Source organism: Macrotis lagotis, chromosome 3, assembly GCF_037893015.1.
Source record: "Macrotis lagotis isolate mMagLag1 chromosome 3, bilby.v1.9.chrom.fasta, whole genome shotgun sequence".
In the NCBI taxonomy this organism is placed as follows: Eukaryota; Metazoa; Chordata; class Mammalia; order Peramelemorphia; family Peramelidae; genus Macrotis; species Macrotis lagotis.
This window is the reverse complement of record NC_133660.1, coordinates 216,474,873-216,495,968: the sequence shown is the minus strand read 5'-3', so window position 1 is coordinate 216,495,968 and position 21,096 is coordinate 216,474,873. Positions and strand designations below refer to the sequence as shown.

Below are 21,096 nucleotides of genomic sequence, written 5' to 3'. Positions count from 1 at the left end.
ACTCACATTTTTTTTCTAGTTTCATCAAAGGAATAGCTTTTTTTAGTCTGTCTGCTGTAATTTTGAGGGGGGGGGGGACCTGTAATCGTTTCTTGGGTGGCAGAATATTATTCTAAATAAAGGAAACAATGTATATAATTAGTTGAGGATAATTCTGAATTAAATATTACCCTGTCTACAATTGAAAAGTAAACTTGGTCCTGGGACTCTGGAATGCCAAAGTTTATATTTAAATAAACACTCTCTGTTTTTATTTATTTGGAAATTTTACTCTGCTCCATCTGCTGTATTTTAAAATTTATAACCACCGTTCTAATGTATAGATGAGATGCTTTAATGTTGATAACATCCATTTCTAACTTAGCTCCTAAAAGCCCTACCTTTGTGTTTAAAAGTTTGTTTTTTTCTTAGCAGATTAGTTCCCACTAACCTATAGTGAAAAGTGCTAGTATTACTACTATTGCTGCTGCTATTATCACTACCACTTAAGTCCAAATAATAAATAGCATTTTCTTTTCAAGTCCAAATAATAAATAATATTTCAGTTGTTTCAGTTATGTCCAAATCTTCTTGACTTTATTTGGGCTTTTCTTGGTGAAAAAAATTATTGTATGACCTTAGGCAAAATCATTTCGATTCTTAGTCCCTTAGTTTTTCATCTGCTAAAATTGATCAGCATACCTGCCCTGTATATATCATATAGTTTTTGTATATGAGAAGTAGAATGGAGTGAACAATAGCATAGAAAGCTAGGAGTAAGGGAACTTGGTTTTTAGGCCTGCAAAATGAGGATAATGGAACTAGTAGAAAGATGATGAATAAAGTCCTTTTTAAGGAGAATGATTAAGGAATAAGTATGAGTGCTTTGAAAATAAACCAAAAAAAAAAGCTACAGTCCAAATATACTGCTGTTATCATCTATTTATGTCTATTTGTTTTTATTACTTTAGAAACATCCTACGATATTAGGATGCTAGAGTCCTAAAGTCCTTCCTCATCATTTCACAGAAGAGGAAAGTGGGATCCAGGATTTAGGATTAAATTTCTCAAATTCATACATGTTATAAGAAGCAGAGACAAAATTCAAAACATGTTCTCTGACTCCAGTTTCAGGGAGGGCCTCTCCCCTCTGAATCAAAGTACTTACTGATTCCTGCTTCTCTAATGAATCACAGGTTTCTGACATGTAATGTTCTACAAACAATTAAATAGTAATTTATATTCTAATATTATTTTTATCAATTGGAGGAAGAGCTTATCATCTCCTTAATGGATCTAGCCATAAACTTATGTTTTCCAGATTTAATCTTTTGAATCCCAGTTTCCCCCATGGCCAGTGGGAACCTTAGAAACCAAATTTTCTAGGCAAGTATGTGAGGTATGAGAAGAACAGCATTTTATAGAGTGCATGACTTTGCACATACTCTGGAGCAAGTTTTGCCAGATCTGCCCCCTTCCTTTCTGTCTGTAACTTCCATTACCAGCAGCTCTTGCCAACATTAACTGACTAGGGTGGTGGGAGCAGATGCTGGAAACAAGAAGGTCATGCTGAAGACAAGAGCAAAAGTTCCCAGAAACTGAGTGGTCAGGTTTCTTTAAAAAATGTGCATGGATTGTATTTCTGGAAGGAGTCTGTGAGTTGAAAGCAAACAGAAATCCCACAAAACAAATAATTTGTTTTCAGTAGGATTTGGGCTTATACATTTGAACCCTAAGTTTACCACCATGGGCATTGTAATCTTTGTTCAAGATAACACATTTAGTTTTATTTAGAAGAGTCCTTAGATAATAAATTTAGAGCCTAGAGAAATGAGATGACTTCCTTTAATGACATACTTGGATCTCTTGGATCATGCTTCTTTAAAATACTGCTACTACTACTGCTACTACTGCTGCTGCTGCTGCTGCTGCTGCTACTGCTACTATTACTACTCCTACCACTATTGTTGCTTCTAGTATTACTATTATTGCTTTTGCTGCTGCTACTATTATCATTATTATTTACTTTAAAGTCCAAATAATAAATAAACCCAAACCTCATTGCAGTCATGCTATATCCTTAGTTCACCAGAACAGTATATTATTTTCCTATGCTTACTTTTGAATTGAAGTAAATCAGCAAAGATTTATTAAGCCTCTATTCTTTCCTAGGCATTATGGTTAAAACAACCCAGTTTCTGCCCTCAAGAAGTTTAATTTGGAGGTGGGACATATATTCAAATAAAGTAATTTAAGGTTGAATGTGATAAAGACAAGCAAAGGATGCAAGCTAAGATAGGAAAATTTAATAAAGGAGAGATCAATTTCAACTTGGGAATATTTGGAAGGATTTCAACAGGGAGAAATAAGCAAGGGAATATATTTTAGGTAAGAGAGATAGTTTGGGCTAATGCCCAGAGATAGAAGAATTTAAAGAAGCCCCAGAAAGATCTAGTTATCCAAATAGTACAGAAAGTATGCAGAGGACTAGTTTGAAATAATGTTCTTAGGGAATAATACTGTCTAAAGATTTGACTGCAAAGTGGAGAAGTTGGTATTTTACCCCATAGATAATAAATAAGAAGGTAGTAAAGGTTTTTGAGTCAGGGATTTATTGGATCTATCCAGTGAATTTCAGTAGTAATAGTAGTAATGACATGGCTTGGTGGTGGATAATTTGAATCAGGACCAAGTTTGAAGCAAGTTTCAAGATAATCATTAGCTGTATTCCCCTGAGTAATTCAAGTAATGTCTAAGGTTCACCTTTACAGAGAAAATAGAGTATTGAACATGTTCTTTGACATAACTCTTTTGTCATCTCTTATATCAACCGAACAAAAGCATTCTGTTTAGAATTTGCTTCTGTCTGTGCTTTTGTTATATTGGACTTGTCTTTACTTCTGAGATAACTTGGATATTCCTAATTCTCTATAATAGTAGTAGAAATAGTAATATTTGATTAAGGTTGAATTATTATTCAGCCTATTGGCATATCCTTTTTGACTTGCTTTCAGTTTTTTAAGATATCAACACATTCTGATAGCCTTTGGCATTTCAGATTCCATTCTTCAGGTTTCTTGAAGGCAATAGCTATGTGGTATAGTTGTACAAATACTGTTGACTCTACTCCTGCTGTGATTTTAGGCATCATCTTAACTCCCTGAAGCAGGAGATTGTATTAGATGACTTCTAAAACTAAATTCTTTCCCATCTTTAGATATTATATTCTTATATTTTTGAAGTATCTCTCCGTAGGACCTAGGACAGTGTTGAGCATAAAAATGTCGATTGAAAAAGAAAATGGAGTTATAAGAAACTCTCATAACAACCCCAAATCATAATTTCTAGCTGGTTTACAAGATATAAGACAGATCCACTTTCAGAGAAACCAAAGAGAAAAATAAGAATGTCCTTAGATCAGGCAGAAGCCTAATAGGTAGGACTCACAGAATTTGTTTCTGAAGATTAGTAGATTGGCTTAAAGGTGAGGACTGGAATTTGGGGTTGTTTAATATGTGATCAGTGTCCATTCAAGTCTCTTTTTCCTCTGTAGCTCATTTTGATTAGTTTTCTAGAGCTCAGTGGCAGAATCTAGGCAGGAACCCTCAGAACTGACTTCTGTAAGCACAGAAAAGATGGAGGATGGGATATGAAGACAAGGGCCTATACTTGCTGTAGACACAGAGGACAAAATAATGAATGTAAGATGAAAACCAGATCACTTAACTACAATTTTTGTGCAAATATTAGTCACTGTGATTTTTAATAGTTATTTCTTTTGTATCTCCTTATTCTCATTACCTTAATGCAGGGTGAGGGAGGAAAGGCTAGACAGCAGCTAGTGTGGGAAAAGATCTGAGAGTTGAATGAACCACAAGCTTAGTATGAGTCAGAAATGTGATATGGCAATGAAAATGCTTAGTCTTCATCACGAGGGGTTTAGTGTCCAGAATGAGGAAGGTAGACTCACTATCTTTTGGTTCTCAGACCCAATTTGAATTAATTCTAAGTAACACTCTTAAAGAAGTATATTGATAAACTGGAGAGTGATCAGAGGAAGTTGATCAAGATGATGATGAGACTAAAGACCATTGTATGTAGAGAGTCTGTTGAAGAAACTTCCTCAGGAGGATAGAATAGAAGAGGAAGAGAATTAGGGAGCACATCCCATCTGTCTTCAAGAAGATGAAATACAGTTAGGTGGGAGAGTTTTCCTCTCCTTGTTCTTGAGGGAAGAACTAGGAGTGATTTCTAGAATTTGCAGAAAGAAAAACTTCAGTTTTATCAAAAGCACCCACTAAACCATTTCTGACAACTAGAGTTGCCCCAAAGTAGAATGAGCTACTTCATAGGGTAGTGATTTTTCCATCACTGACTGTATAAATAACAGCTGAATGACCTCTTTTTAGGGACAAGTATAGAAGGGATGCTTCATGCAAGAACAGGTGTCCTCCAAGGTCCATTCCAAATCAGAAATTCTTTTATTTTAGATTTTTCCTTGTTAAATTAATTCAGGTATAGAAACTGAATTAGGATGGTATATTGTAGAAGCTGGGGGATTTATGGTTATTTACATGACTGTTAAGTGCTAGAAGGTACTTTAGCGATTTTCAAGTTCAATTTATTTTATATATGAAAATAAACTTGAGTGATTTTTCTCAGGGTTCTGTATATTATCTGTAGAAATAGTGCAATTTCTGAGTCTTTTCTTACTCCCAGATCTTCTGACTCATCTTGATTCCCTTTCCATTGTACTATTCTGATCTTGTCCCAACTTAAAGTCCTGGTTGGACCATTTCCAATATGGGCAACTAGGTGACACAGAGGGACCTGGTATCAGGAAGACTTGAGTTCAAGTTAGTCTTCTGATGCTTATTATCTGTGTGACCCTAGACAAGTCACTTTACCTTGTTTGCCTCAGTTTCGTCATCTATATTATGAGCTGAAGAAGGAAATGACAAATCACTCCATTGTCTTTGCCAAGAAAGTTCCAAATGGGGTCACAAAGAGTAGGACTGAATAGCAACAATAAAATATAAAGATGAAAGTGAAGGTAGGGAAAAACCTTTCAAAATAGTAAAAAAAAATGTACATAGAACATAGAAAGACACGTGTCATCATAGTTGGTTTTTGAAAAGTCTGAATTTAAGTCTCACATCAAACATACATTGGATGCTTGGCAGTTCACTTAACTTGTTTGTGACTATTGTCTAAGAATATATGTTGCCTAGCACTTGGTTATTTGTATAGCTAAAAGAAATTTCCTCTCTGGAAATTCCCAAAATCATGAAATCACAAGTTTAAAAAATATAATCCAGAAACTATTTGAAAGCAGGGACTATGTCTTTGTGGCCCTGGATTTTACTACTTTATATAGGTGCTTTTCACTTACTGGGTTCTTTCATAAATGTTTCTTGAATGGAATTTGTGAAGAACAATTTACTGTGGAGAATGGTAGCATAGGGGACCCAGGATATATCAATTCTAGACCTTACCTTACTGTTCAGCAGTTCTGTACTTTTGGAGTTGTTACTGGGTTTTTTGGGGGCCTTATTTTCCTCATTTGTAAAATTGGATAATAAAATCCATCCTGAATAAATCACAGAAAAGTTGAAGTAAAATCAAAGTGGATGAGATGTTAGGAAAGACTTTGAAAAGTCCAAGCATGGTAAATATCGGAAGGATTATTATAATTAGTCAGTCCTCCAACCAGACTACTTCAAAAGATTTTTATTAGTTCTTCCAACTTAGTTGATCATAAGGGAATCTGGTAAGGTGGTATTTGCAATAAAATATTTTTAAAAACCATCAACAAATAATTATATTGAATGTCTAACTTTTATGTGCCCCATACAATGTTCATTTTTGTGGAGGATAAAGGAGAAACTTTCATTTATATATAAAAAAAACATATATATATATATATATATATATATTATACACTGTACCTTTCTCTCAGAGTATGAGATGGGCCCTTCCTTTAAGGATTCCTGAAGACTTTGTTGGAATCTGATTCTTTGGGGTGAGATATCAAAACAGATAAAATTTGATCAAGTTTATGAAATAAAGATCAGACACACATAAACTATGTGCATGAGAGCAATTGAAGGACCAGCCATGATCATGAATAGTGTCTGGATCAAATTGTCTTCTGTGGCTGCTGTTCCACTTTCTCTGAATGTGGCCATTAAGATCTGTGTTGGACTTATAATCTTATAAAGATCTCATGGAGGGATTTATTTTGAGATAACTGATTTCAAGTGTTCTGCCTTATTCATACACTGAAAAGTTGTCAGATCATGTGTCTTTATATCTTGGTTTGAAAAAATATCATCATTACATGCATTGATAAGTAACAAAGTGCTTGAAGTGTTCAAAGAAAAGAGGGATTTTTCTGATGGGGAGAAGGGAGGAAAAGGGTGGTTTGGAGACAGATGAGTAAGAGATTGGATTTCTCACAATTTTTGAATCTTTTAATTTTTTTCTGAAGTTTTCGACCATGATTTATTTTTCTCATAGAAAAAATTATGCAAAAATGCACAAACCTAGTTCATTCTTAGATAATAATTGTATTCCTTCCTCTAAAAAGTACAGTAAGAAATGCAATGTAGGATAATAGGACGACCACTGCATTCAGAACCACAAATATGGATTCAAATATAACCTCTATTACTTACTACCTGTAGACTTTAGGCTTCCAAGTGAAAATGAAAATGGATTTGTAAAAAACTCCAATTATTTTTCTTTAGTCTTACATTGCTAACTTGGACCAGTGATTTGTGGAGCAGAGATTTTTATCAAATTACATTACATCAATTACTTGCATCTATATTTTTACTTCTGGGCCTAAATGAATGATTAATGTAGGCTGTTCCATACTTATGTCTTTTCAGACATTGTGTTGTAATTTCTTTTTACCTTTTGATGAAATTTCTTCTTCAATGGCTTTAAGGAATGAGTGAGGATTTTCAGAGGCTACAGAATTTTTATTTCCATTAAAGTGCTCGGTAGGCCACAATAACTTGAGAATCGCTAATTTCAAAATAAAATCATCTGGCTGCATATCTGGACTATGAGCATGCAGATGGAAGCAACTTGAGACATTAGCCCCTTGTGCAAAATCTGGAATTTGTGAAATTCAGAAATATTTGTGAAATCCAAAGACATTTGAATTGGATTTCCACAACCCCTCCAGGTGAAAAAATCTTGGGTTCTGAGGGTGTTGAAATGAGTAGAAGAAATATAGGACTTGTATGATTCCAAATGAGCAACAATAGTTTCTTTGGGGCTGCTAAATGCCCATTCAGGGGAAATAGTTATGATGTGGAAATAAAAGGATTTGCGCAGAATTGTGAAAGCTTTTAAAAGCATTGCTTGTCTTTTTTCTGGTATTTGTGAAATACACTGATGTTATAGAGGAAATTGAATTAGAAGACTTCTCTGCCAGTCAAGGTAGATTATAAAGAAAAAGTCAAGAATGAATGGAAAACTGGCCTTCAAAACCTACACCAGATCATGTGGCATTTATGAAATCTTCCCAGATTATCCCAGCTGAAAGTCATCTTTCCCTACTTGGGTTTCTCTGGTGATACCTTGTATCATTTTAGTGCTACATTTGGAGTCAAATCTTATGGATCCAAATTCTAGTCCTCAAGCATTTTGGGCAAAGCCAGTTATCTTCTCTGGGCCTCAGTTTTCTCATTTATTAAACTGGAATAGATGACCTCTCTAGTGCCTTTCAACTCAAAATCTATAATGCATAATTATTTTTTGATATATCTCATTCCCTTCAGTAGATAATAAATTTCTTAAGTAAGTGTGCTAGGAAGGCATAACCCCTTTCCATCCTAATTTCTTCATTGCCCAGGAGAGTAAGCATTTAAAGTTTGCTGAATTAAATTGATAGTTGATTTAGGATGCAACTTTAATTGTAGCCACACTGAGTCCTTCATGGTTAACTACCAAGAAAATATATCATTGCAGTGAGGTCGCTGAGCAACAGTGATAGCTCAGTATCTGAATTTTGGTCAACACTTCATTATTTCTTCATAGAAGAGCAGCTGGGGCAACTGAATGACTGGGTGTGCTGTCCTGCTCTCTTGTCAGACCTTGGATCCCATCCTATTTCCAGTTCTACTTCAAGCCAAATTAATGTGGCTGTGTCCATGGAGATCATATTGCAAAACTATCTCTGCAGGCTCTTGCTTTTCTCTTTTAAGCAGAAGGGGCCAGGCTTTCACTCAGCATGGCAGACAGGGTTCCAAAAACAGAGAGAGAAAACTAGCCCATAAAATTTTTAACTGCTGGTAAAATATGGGTGTTTTTATTCTTTAGTGTGAGAATTGGGGTGATTTATACCAGTAGTCTGAAAAAGTATCCTGTTTTAGGTTGCATATTATAGGATATGAGAAAGAACATTCCCCTGTGGCATTCAGAGACCTGAGTTCATGTCCTTGCCCCTGCTATCTAATAGCTATGTGATCTTGAACAAAAGATTTCTTTCTGGGCAAAATTTCTTTCTCTATAAAATGGTGGGGGGGGAGCAGGGATTGGGAAAGGTGAATTCTTAAGCCCTCTCCCAACTCTCTTTATGCTATAGTAGATAACAGAGTTGGAGATAATATTTGGAAAGTGTGATATGAATGAAAGTTATTATTACATAATAACATTTAACAATAAAATATTTGAAATATAAAATATTATATGACAAAATATAATGACAATTATTACTTTATAATTGAGCCATATTCATGAAAATACATCTTTTTTATTTTTAGGTTATAAGAGAAGTTTACAATTGCAGTGGAACAGTGGATTCAGATGGACCTTCCTCTAGTTCCCCAGTGCACAAGACAGAGCTCGAGAAGGTAATAATGTGTGAAAGAGAAGACCAAGAATATGTCTACACATTAGCTGATTCAATCTTCCTTCCAGTTTTTCTTGTAATGAACACAAAAGTCTATAGTCTTGCTTATCTTCTCATTGGACCAAGAAAACCTTCTTAATAATCTCTTTATATGTTCTGGAAAGATATTCATTGGAATAGCCTTGCCTAGAGAAGAATTTCTCATACTTTTTGTTCACAAGGCAATTCTTTTTGTTGATGCTCCCCTTTTCCAAGAGCATAATTATTTCTTCACATTTTATAACACAAATACTATCAATCTCAAAATATTGTATGATATATATATATATATATAAATATATATATAGTAAAGGATCCATGAAAATAAATATCATATACACACACACACACACACACACACACACACACACACACACACACAGACAAAACAAGGGACAGCATGGTGTGGTAGAAGCAACATCAGGTTTGAAGACTGAGGGCTTATCTCTCTTCTTTTACTTTCTTTTTCTCTAAGCCTCACCTACAAAATCTCTTTCAACTCATGAATTTCGCAAGATGAGATGTAGAGGGGTTTATAGTCTGTTTTTATAATTGGTCTGTAATGAGATATATTCTAGTCTATGAGAGATAGCCTGGGATTGTGTAAAAAGCATTGTGCTTGAAGTCACAAGCTTGAGGTTGTAGTTTCAGTTCTACTACTTGTTAATTGAAATCCAGTTCATCAAAAATGTATTCAAAGGGGCAGCTAGGTTGCACAGTGATAGGGCACTGGCCCTGAACTCAGGAGGACCTGAGTTCAAATCCAGATTCAGACAATAATTACTTAGCTGTGTGACCCTGGGCAAGTCACTTAATCCAATTGCTTGCAAAAAAAAAAAGAAGAAAAAGAAAACAAAAAAAAGTGTTCAGCAACCATTCTTTGTAAGTATTCTGTTAGGCCCTTGAGGATACAAAGATAAAAATAATACCATCCGTGCTCTCAAGCTTCTTAAAGTCTATCAGTTATACTGATTTTAGTTTTTAATCCTGACTTTATTCATTGACCTTTGGACAAATCATTTGCTTTTTCTTAATCTTGCTTTTTCCCATCTCTTTATGTGGGGTGGTAATACCTCACCCAATCCATTTTCTGAGTTGTTGTGAGAGTCAAATGAGATAAAGGATATGAAAGAAACATACAAATTGTAAAGTGCCATGAAAACTTGAATTGTTACTATTTTATTATCATCAAGCACTAAAAATGTGCTTTTCAGAAAAGCAATGTTGCTATTTTCCCTCTCCCTTTCTGTTATATTCTCTTTACTTATTGGAAAGTAAGAGTATAGATATAATAGTAAGTGCTGAAATAAGTCAGTTATTAACTGAAGGACTTTTCTCTGCTCCTTTGAATTGTATCAAACACCCAGTTGTAAAAGACAAGTCAAGCCTAAAGGCATTTATTAAGCTCCTTGTAGTCCCAGGCAATATAACAAATACTAGGAATAGCAAGAAAAGTGAAAAAAGAACCCAAAAATATTCCCTGGTTTTTCTCTCAGATTATGTCCTTTTCAGAGCCTTATCTCTACTAACTTATATATCAACAGGCCCTTGAATTCCCTAAAGATACTTGTTACCGTTCTAGGAAATAATGTCACTTGAGGAAATTTCTGGTGATAATAATTTTAATATTATCTGTTCCATAGATTTGTTGTGAGGGAAAACTCACATTTTAAGACCTTCAAGTGACATTAAAAAAAACAAACAAACAAACCCACTACTAACAGCAAAACACTAAATGTGAAATATTATTACTATCATATCCATTTGACAAATGAAGAAACTCAGGCTAAAGAAGTGAGATCTCTTGCTAAATTGATTCTAGTAGAACTTCTTTGTATCTTTAAGTGGAACTATTAGTAATTTTGTTTACAGAAAGCATTTGCCTTTCCAAATTGAGATGCTAATGAATGTCATCAGGGACAAATGTAGATTTTGAGGGGAAGCATTTTTGGAGAGAAAATGACTTTTGCAGATCCTGTGAAAGACCAAACCTGTGGATATCTTTGGCAGAGTCAAGTAGATATTATAGCATCTGTCAGAGTAACTACAGAGTGGTGGTGTTTCTTTTTGATTGCCAATACTTTCACAATGATGTAAGCATCTAGGCTCTGTCTTTGTTGTTCTTATTCATCTCATGATTACCTTCTGGGTGAATTAGGGCTTCATCCCCTTTTATTTCACATTCCAAAGGACTTTTAATTGATGCTTGACCCACTGCAGAACCAATGTAAACACTGCAGGAATGATCTCATCCTTTTGTCATTGCAGAAACTGTCCTCAGAAAGACCGAGCTCAGATGGAGAAGGTGGTGCAGAAAATGGAATTATCATGTGCAATGGAAAAGAACAAGGTGAGTCTTGAGCTTGGTCTCCATTATTCAAATATGATTAAAAAGTTTGTGTGAAATGGCAAAAGGCCACTATGATCAGCAACTTAATTGATGTGGCAACTAAAGGACTATCCCACCATTCTACAGAATGGATCCCTTTTGATATGGATCCCAACTATGGGTTTGATTAGGTCTCAGACTATCCCAATGTGTGATCTCTGATGTTGCAATAGTTTTTCTTTCTATGATGTTTGTATAAACTATTTGAAGACATTAGTACCATATGGAAACAGGATTCATTTGTTCTGCATAGACATAGGTTTGTTTGAGAGTCCTACGAGATCCACCTATTACACAGGGGCTGCATTTAATAGCTGGAATAACTTGGAGACTGACTATAGGAGCATTCTTGTTTCCCCCATTGACTGAAGCTATCCAGAGTATTCAAGAATATTGGCAGAAGAAATACCACTAGTATACCACCATCATCATCAGTCAAACTGTACTATAGGAGGAGAGATGGAAAATTCTGAAAAGAGGGGTTCCTGGTAGTACCTATTTTTGTTGGAGCCTCCTGATTTCCTTCTGCCTTCATTATACTGAGTTGTACAGAGGATGAGGGAGAGAGTATGATAAAACTGGGCTTCAGATCCAGTCTTTTCTTGTTGTCTTGGTTGGAGTTTATTCCCATGCCTAGAGAAAGGGTATCTGGTACAAACAGGCATTAGGACATGATATTGTAGGCCTTTGTCTTATTAGTACATATTTTAATCAACTGAAGATAATCATCAGTTTCTTTTATCAAACATTTATTAAGCTCCTGACATAGCATGGAACTTGATCCTGAGAGAGATATGACCTTACCTTAGTAGGCCTCACATTCTAGCATGAAATAGATGAAATGTAATTGAAAATAAAGCATGGCAAATGTCTTACAATATAAGAAGGGACGGTTATGCTGTCTTGGCAATCAGGATCAGGAAGAGAACTTCTTCAAGAAAGTGATATTTGGGCAGCTAGGTGGCGTAGTGGATAAAGCACTGGTCTTGGAGTCAGGAGTACCTGGGTTCAAATCCGGTCTCAGACACTTAATTACCTAGCTGTGTGGCCTTGGGCAAGCCACTTAACCCCATTTGCCTTGCAAAAACATAAAACAAACAAACAAACAAACAAAAAGAAAGTGATATTTGTCATAGACAATAGAACCAAGAGAAGCTGAAAACTTTATTCTTGTCTTGTTCCTCTTTTGTTTCTTCTCATTTGCTCTTACATTATTATATTCCCCCTCTCTTCCTCACCACACTCTCCCAGTTGGGATATACAACTTCTTGAAGACAAGGATGATATTTTTCAATATTGCACCCTTAAGCAATAAATATAATGTTTCACATATAATAAGTGCTTAATAAAAATGTATTTTATGGAATGGAATGCAGCTCAAGTCAAGTTGAACCAAATGGAAATTGTCTTCATTCCTAAAAGTCCTAATCTGGGAGACCCACAATATGTGAATTGTGTTTCTTGTCTGGCCAGTTTATGATGGAGAGTGCTCTGGTCAAGGGCATGGCCTCTGCTTTGATCACAAATGTAGTTGTTTTTTTTTTTTACAGAGAACATAAATGATAGTTTTCTTCCTAGGAAGTTATTCAGGGAAAAGTGTTATCTCTGTCTTCCTCAGGGCATGTCATATATGATTAAAAGCAAGAAAGCTATCTTTTAAGTTTGACTCTGACAGGAAATAAGTGTAGTTTCTGTGTAGTGTATAAAAATGGTAGTTTTCTACTTTAAGTCTGAGAAGTGTTTTGTTTTCTTGCTCCTTCTGTAAGTTTGGATATTTGGAAGTGAGCTCTACCTCCAAATTTTTAACTTGATCCTATTAAAAACAACTCATTTGCCCTGGTGCTTTTGCCAACACCCCCCTTTATTCAACAGTATAAATAAAAGTGCATCAAAAATTCAGGGATCATTTCGTTTTTTAAAGATTAGTGGAAAGGCCTTAGAGTCAAACAAGATCTAAATTTGAATCCAACTTTGAACTTACTATCAGTATGTTCCTGGACAAGTCAGCACATGTCTTTGAGTCCCTTGGTTTTTTTTTATCTGTAAAATGGGAATAGAAATAATTACAGTATCTGTCTCACAAAATTTTTGCAGGGAGAGCAATAGAAATATGATTTCTTGTTCATTAATGGAGTCAAGTAATATTTCTTAGATATTAGGTTTAGAGAATTATTTTTTTCAAAGTAGTGTAAAGAGGGCCAGAATTGGGTCACTCAATGATTAGTATTAAGAATTATTAGTGTCTGTGAAGTATTTATTATATGACAAGCACTAGGGATTCGAAAACAAGCAAAGAGAAAGACAATTCTTGCTTTCTTAGGAACTTATATTCTAAGAGAGGAAGAAAACACAAAGGGCCTAAAGTGGAGAGAAGAGTCTGGGCCATTGTCCAAAATGGAGTTTCATGGAGGAGTGCGAAAACTTGAGAAGAGGCATGAGGGAGATACCAAGACCTATTCTGTGGTCAGTGTGGTATAATGTAAATATTTATGGATTTGGAGACATAGGGCAGTGGTTTAAGACTTGGTTTTGCCATTTTTTATTGATCAGGTCATTTAATTTCTCATGGTGTTAGCCTCTTAATCTATAAAATAGAGTAGGTGACCACTAAATCTTTTATTGTTGTAAGTCTGTGATTCTGTGAGCTTTGCACAGAAGAGTACAGACAAAGTCTAGAAGTGGCCTATTGAAGAGATAGTCCCTGCAAGTTTAATTCTCATTCTGTTCGGTCTGTGATTAGGTCTCTTTCCTCTTGGGACCTCAATTTCCCCATCTATTAACTGAGAAGACTGGACTACTAAAGTCACTTTACATGCTAAGTGGTGCAGTGGATGGAGCACTGGCCTTGGATTCAGGAGGATGGAAGTTTGAATCCAGTCTTCGACACTTGCCATTTACTAGCTATGTGACCTTGGGCAAGTCACTTAACCCAGATTGTGTGGTATCCAGTTCCATCTCCAGTTCTCCTGATTCCTCTTTGGCCACTGGACCCAGATGATTCTGGAGGAAAAAGTGAGGCTGGTGACTTAGCACCGTACCACTCACTGAAATCCAATTCATGTGCTTGTCATGGCATTACCACCCTGATGTCATGGTCTTCTTTGAGAATAAAGGACAAAGATGTTACATGCTATGATTTTGGGCTACTAGCTTCCCATGTTGAATGTGCCCTTGTTCTTTTAGGTTCCTTCCAGCTCTAACTCAGAACTCCATTGTAGGTTCTAGATTAATCTACCTCTAATTAGCAGCACCACATCGCAGGCTTGTTTTAATACCTCCTAGAGGTCACCCTGAAATTCACTTTCTCCCCCCCTGGTTTGGAACATTTTGGAAAACATCTATCAAAAGTCACAACGTCTTGTTTCCCATAAATTACTTTCTTTCTCCCCTTTTTTTCTTTCAGGGATGATGAATCCACTCTTTAAGTTTTGGCAAAGTAAATGAGTAGAACACAAAAATAATGAGCCTGGGTGTGCATCTCATTAAAATGATTGTCTATGTAAGGAGAGAAGGGTCTGTCAGAGTGGAGACCCGAGGGGCAGAACTAAAAGACAGGTCCACACCCACCATTTCATAAGTCTATTACATGATAGTTTATGCAAAGAATGATTGGCAAAAGTATTAAATAGCTACTTTGGGTGATACTAACTCATTCTCCACCCATCCTGATAAAAACAGTTCCTAGGGTTTCAATGCATGTATTCAGTTGTTCATATACTCCTGCATAGTTTGTATGCAGGATGCAGGAAAAAAAATTTTAAATTTGTTTTGCTATTGTGTCTGCTTTTCAGTAACCCACTCAGCCCAGGTTGTTTGTGTCCACTATTTGAGGACACACTGGGTTTCTATCATGGAGGTTTAGTAGAATAGACAGAAAATTCTTTGTTCTTTGTTTTTTTTTAATAAATGTTTCCTTATCTATAAAATGACTGTGTTGGGCTACAAGATTCCCATTCCAGATCTAACATTCTAGGAATTTCTTGTTAAAGTCCTTTCAAGTTCCCTCATTCTGAGGCTTTGTAGATTTATTTATATTTTCCCTCCAGATCTATGATTTCATTAGATGAAGGAACTGCTAGTGAGAGTATTCCCTCTAACAATACAGATGTGGAATGTTTACTGCTTCGGTTCACATTACTATATATTTCATTGGTGGGACTGAAAGAACCCAATACTCCCTATTTTGAGATGATCTCTCTATTTACTACACTTCTCATGAATTAATTTGTAAGACAATTCTTTAAGAAATAGAATTTTCTTATATCCTTTTTTTTCTCCTCTAAATTGGATGTTTAATTTCACTGGTGTTGGGAACTCTGAGATCAGACAATTCTTGGATAATTAGAAGGGGAGTCATACATTCAGGATATGTCTAAGACAGGACTTTGAATATAGTTTTTCCTGAATTCCAGGCACAGTTTCTATCTACTGTGCCACACTGTCTCTCTTATTTTAATATTTCTAATTATTTCTATGTCACCTTTCATTGGAATTTCTTCTAGTTGGGGACTGGACAAGATCTGGGATTTCTTGGGTTCCTTCCATTGGTTGAAGTCTCTGCCCCTCAATAATTGTTTCTCCCTGAATTTCTGGGAATAAAAATAAAAAGTCACCTGGTGATGAGCCCTCCTTTGTTACCTTCTGTCACTAAGTCAGCATCACAGTGATGAAGCCTAGGAAAAGGGCCACCTTGATAAGGGCAGTGGATGTATATTTAGAGAACAGTATCTTTAAAAAAAAGTTATTTTTCACTGTAACCTTTACGGAACAAGAAGATTTAGGAGAATGCCATCATTTGTAAGGAAGGATTATGATCCCCACCCCCACCCCCATCTATGTCTCTGTATCTCAGTCTCTCCCTCCCTATCTCTGTTTCTCTTTCTCTTTCCTCTCCCCTTCTCCCTCCCTCCTGTTTTTCTGCATCCTATAATTCCTAAAAGCTGTAGGAGTTCTTCTACAGGCTAGTTCATACCAGCTCAAGTCTGGTATGAAATCATTCTCTTGATATTGAAATGAAACCTCAGTTTAGGAAGAGTTCTGACAAAGGTCATCCACTGTTTCTTTGGAGTGTTACAGCTTAGTTAGCCTGCACATGCAGGATAGAGTTACCCCACCCACAAACCAGTATGTCAAATGATAATTGTAGTGGAGATGAGTCTTTAGATGAAGCATTGTAAATAGATTATGGTGTTTTATCTTTGAAAAGGGGCCATTTGTTTGTTTTGCTATTCATGCCTCCACAGTTCATGTTTTTAGTAGTATTATGCAAGCCTTCCATCTGATTTTTTTTTTTGAGAAAGTAGCATAGGCCTTGCTTATTTTGAAATGTAGTCAGCCTTCTCTGCTTTGTACAAGAAGCCAACAAGAGCAACGACTCAATAACAGCACTTCAGTTTCTTCATGGAGAGGGCATAGAGTAGTGGAAAATGAAATCAGAAAGACAGATGACAAAAAATTTAGTTAGAGACAGACAGACAGACACACATAGACACACACATGGTGGGGGGGGGGGCAGGAGAGAGAAAGAGAAGGTAACTTGAAGATTAACAATTAACTTGGCAGGCCTGAAACTGCTCTCTCTCTCCCTTTTTGCCACAGATGTTGAAAATGGTGGTGGGGCAGCTAGGAGGCGCAGTGAATAGAGCACTGGCCCTGGAGTCAGGAGGACCTGAGTTCATATTTGGCCTCAGACACTTAATAGTTGCCTAGCTGTGTATCCTTGGTCAAGTCACTTTTAACCCCATTACCTTAAATAAATTAAAAAAAAGAAAATGATGGGGTACAGAAAAAGAGATACTCAAAAATTGAAAGAGGAAAAAAATAGAGAGGAGGGAACAAAATACAGGGGAGATATGTGGGAGAGGCCAGCTGAGAGAGAGAAGTTACTGTGTTGTGTAATATCTTTGAATCTGGAATAAAAATTCATATGATCTGAGAAAAATAATGACCTAGGGCCAGAAATGAAGAGGAGAAAAAGGGGTGGGCTTGCCTTTGGGAAATTGTATAGTGCTTTTAATGACCTCTAGCTTTTCCTGAAACAAAGATTCATCTTTTTAGCATCAAAATTCTTCTGGTGGTGCTCTGTGACTGAGTCATGGAATATCATAGCCTCTGTAGGATTAAAAGCTGAGGGTCACCCAGAGGACAATGGAAAGGCATATGGCCAGTGTGGGTTGGTTGCCACATATAACCAAGAAGGAACTGTTCAGGAGAAATTATGGAAAGGATGTCATTAGACACACATGTGGCAGAAAAGAGAGATGGGTGGATCCTATAGGAAGAACCAGAGATGATTGATGGATGCTACATTGGTGTCAACTTGATATCAGAAGATTTAAAAGAAGTAAACCAACATTTTGTAGGAGAAAGAATCTTAGGGTTATAGTCAGAGGAACTGAGTTCAAATACCCTTTCTTCTACTTAAATAACTTATGTGATCTGGGTAAATCACTTTTCAGTCAATAAGTATTTATGAAAGGCTGACTATGTATTAGACCCTGTACTCAACTCTAGGGATACAAAGAAAGCCTGAGCCTTTACCTCAGGGATTACATTCTAATGGGGGAAATAATGTGCAAACAATCAAAATGATTGGATCAAAGATCTAGAGATGGAAGAACCCACTGAGATTCTCTAATTGATTCCCTCTTGAATCTTTTCAGAAGTGTCTGCTTTCTCCTGGAAGCCCATTTTGATATTTTGCATAGTCTCTATAGCTCCTGGAAAGAGGGCTGAATTTGGAGTCAGCTATACTAACACATGCAAGTAATATTGGCTCAGTTTTTCATCTGTAAAATGGGAATAGTCCTTGCCCTTTCTCCTTCACAAAATCACCATGGTGATGATGATCAAATCACATGTGTGTGAATAATTTTGTAAAATATTAAACACACTGTAAATGTTGGCTGTTAATATTATTATAACCATTTTAAGACTCCGTTTTCTGTGTATATCCTTACTCTTTAAGTCTAATATATTTTTTAGGGAAGGAAGCATCACTCAGGGAGTTGATGGTAGTGGTGATAGCTCTGAACTCAGAAGACTGGTGTCCAAATCCTCCCTCTGACACTAATGTCCATGAGGAAGTATTTTAACATCTCTGAACCTTATTGTCCTCATTTGTCAAATAATGGGATTCATCTGAATGACCTCTGAGGCTTACCCTTTTGTGTCATAGATGAATGTGGCAGTTTGGTAAAGGCAGAATGTGTTGTTTGTTTTTAAACTCTTACTCAAAAGAAATGCTAAATTTGAGTTAGAAGTTAGTCAAAATTGAGATGCAATTGTTTTCTATCTTTACACCTGGAAGCTGTTCTTATAACTTATGAAACCCAGAATAATAACTTTCTCCAAGGTGTCTTCTATCTGTAGATTTAAGATCCAATTGCTTTGATTTTTTTTTTCCCCAGTTAACTGCTATAACAATACACTTATGGATTTTTCCGCCTTTTTTTTTATAGTTAAGAGGAAAAAAAGTTCAAAGTCAGAAGCCAAGGGAACCGTAACAAAAGTCACTGGGAAAAAGATTACCAAGATCATTGGTCTAGGAAAGAAAAAGCCATCAACAGATGAACAGACCTCATCAGCTGAGGAAGATGTCCCCACCTGTGGTAAGGAGGTGTTTTGTGAGACTTTAGTTGTGGGTTTATTTTCTCCTATCCAGCACTTCTATTAAGTGTTTTGCTTTCCAGTCATGAGATTAATTTATCATTTGGGATCATTCTAATTAAGATGTTGAACAAACTTGACCTTTGCACTATCAATAAGATTATTTTCCAAGATAAGGACAAGGAGGGAATGCATTCTAAGCATAGATGATGATGTGAGATGCTGCCATTCATGAGGAACCACAAGATTTGTTTTGCTAGTTTCTAAATAGTTGAAGTTATGTGAATGAAACCTGTGGATTGGCAAGGGAAACTAAAGAAAGAACAGAGAACTGAGCCTTGGGGCATAGCCACATTTTGGAAGGAAGGAGAGGAAATGGCAAAGGAGGCTGAGAGGAGATAGCCTCTGAAATAGGGAAAAAGCTGGGACAAAAATATCCAGAAAATCTAGAGGTGACAGTTTCAGAGAAAGGGGTCATCACTGGTGTTGGAAACTCCTAAGGTCAAAAGAGGTTTTAGGAGGCCATAATTTTGCAAATGAAAGATCTTTGTGCTAGGCTTGTTAGAATAGTCATTGTTACAAGCCAGAATGCAAAATGTTAAGTGCTGATAGGTAGCAAGGCAAGTGAAGGAAATTTTGAGAGTCTTGGTGGTAAGAAGAAGTAGAGAAGGGAAGTCAAGGAAGTAATAGTCACAGAATTATGTCAAAATAAAAGTAATAGTCAAATAGAATTATGTTTATAAAATAAAAGGATGAGACTATCTTAGGAAGTTTTGGGATGATGAGGGAGTGTTACTGAGAAAGAAACCCTGCATCCAAATCCTAATTCTGTTATTTGCTATATGTGTGTTGTTGGACCAGTCTAGGCTTCCGTTTCCCCATCTGTAAAATGTGGGTAAGTTAGTAGATGAATTATTTCCCCTCTTCCTTCTTGAATTCTTATGATCTTGAAGTTCAGATATTCTCTCTTTTAACTCTCAACAGTGTATGATTCTTTCAACTTCTCAGAGATTTTTAGTGGACCCAATTGGTAGGATACTAATGTCTGGAATTTCAAGATGGAAAAGCAGATGGTGGGCGTGGCTAGTTTAGGGATTGGTGTGATAGTTTTTGTGAGAGGTCAGAGCCATAGGGGAGTTGAGTTGGGAAGGCCCGGAACTGGGTGGGGGGGGGTTGGGGGAAGTTATCAGGGAGTAGAAGCCTCATGCATTGGAAGACTTAACAATTAACTTTACTGAACCAATTCTAAAAAGTTTCTGTGAGTATATAGTCAAATAAATGGCTTTGTGGATGTTTATCAGAGACACTGCTAATCTCCATAAATTGATAAGCCTATAATTACCCATATGTATTTCTTTTAAAATGCATCATTAACATTTTTCAGATTTTAGTTCACTTGAAGCAATATCATTCTTGCACAAAATTTTTAAACTATCACCTAATTTTTATTCAGGGCATGGGGTGTAGGGATACACAAATGCTTCCTTTTGGATGCTGGTAAAAACAAAATAAGTTTTTTTGAAAAGACCTATTTCCAGTCTTATGCACAGCTGTGAAGTATCAAGCCAAAGGGTGACCTCGATAGAGACCCAGCACACAGATCCTGCCAAACTAATCCTGCTGCAGCTGCTGCTCTGCTTCCCCACAGAGAGGAAATTCTGACCTAGTTGGGCTGATAGAAGACAGTCATACCAGGGATGGGGGCCCTGAGTTCGAAACCTATGAAGGAACAGTTGGGAACAGCTGGACCTCTGTAGGTTTTCATTGGTAAAATGAATGTAAGAAAAACAGGGCTGGGCCTCCAATTTGGAAGCCAGATCAGTGGGCGAGACTCAAGAAAAAAGGGTTTTATTATGTGCTTTTAGTTACAGTATTACAGTCAGAGAGTCACTAAAGGGCAGAACTCAAAGGGACCGAAAAATAAGAAAAACAAAAATTGTCAGAGCCAGATGGTACCTGAGATTAGGAAGAACATTGGATGCATAGCAAAGGATGCCATCCTATCAAGAATATTCAAACTGGAAGGGACCTTAAAATCTAGAATGAATGGCATGATCAGGGAGGACTGTAGAGCACAGAATGTTAGAACATAGAACATGGAATGTAAGAGCTGAAACAAAACATAAGGAAGCTAGAAATAACCTTAGAACATGGAATGGTAAAACTGGAAAGAGACCATACAACATAGCCCAACTTAAATGATTAACATGTGAGG

General features: G+C 36.4%; 1 protein-coding gene across 3 annotated transcripts in view; it reads left to right on the top strand.

Annotated features, from left to right (window-relative positions):
* Positions 1-21,096, top strand: part of AFAP1 (actin filament associated protein 1) — a 231,547-nt gene that overhangs the window by 152,448 nt on the left and 58,003 nt on the right. For all 3 annotated transcript variants that reach the window (XM_074229837.1, XM_074229839.1, XM_074229838.1), the window contains exons 7-9: positions 8,757-8,846; positions 11,153-11,234; positions 18,734-18,883. In XM_074229837.1, the coding sequence (XP_074085938.1) occupies positions 8,757-8,846; positions 11,153-11,234; positions 18,734-18,883 (322 nt within the window). The remainder of the gene's footprint in view (positions 1-8,756; positions 8,847-11,152; positions 11,235-18,733; positions 18,884-21,096) is intronic.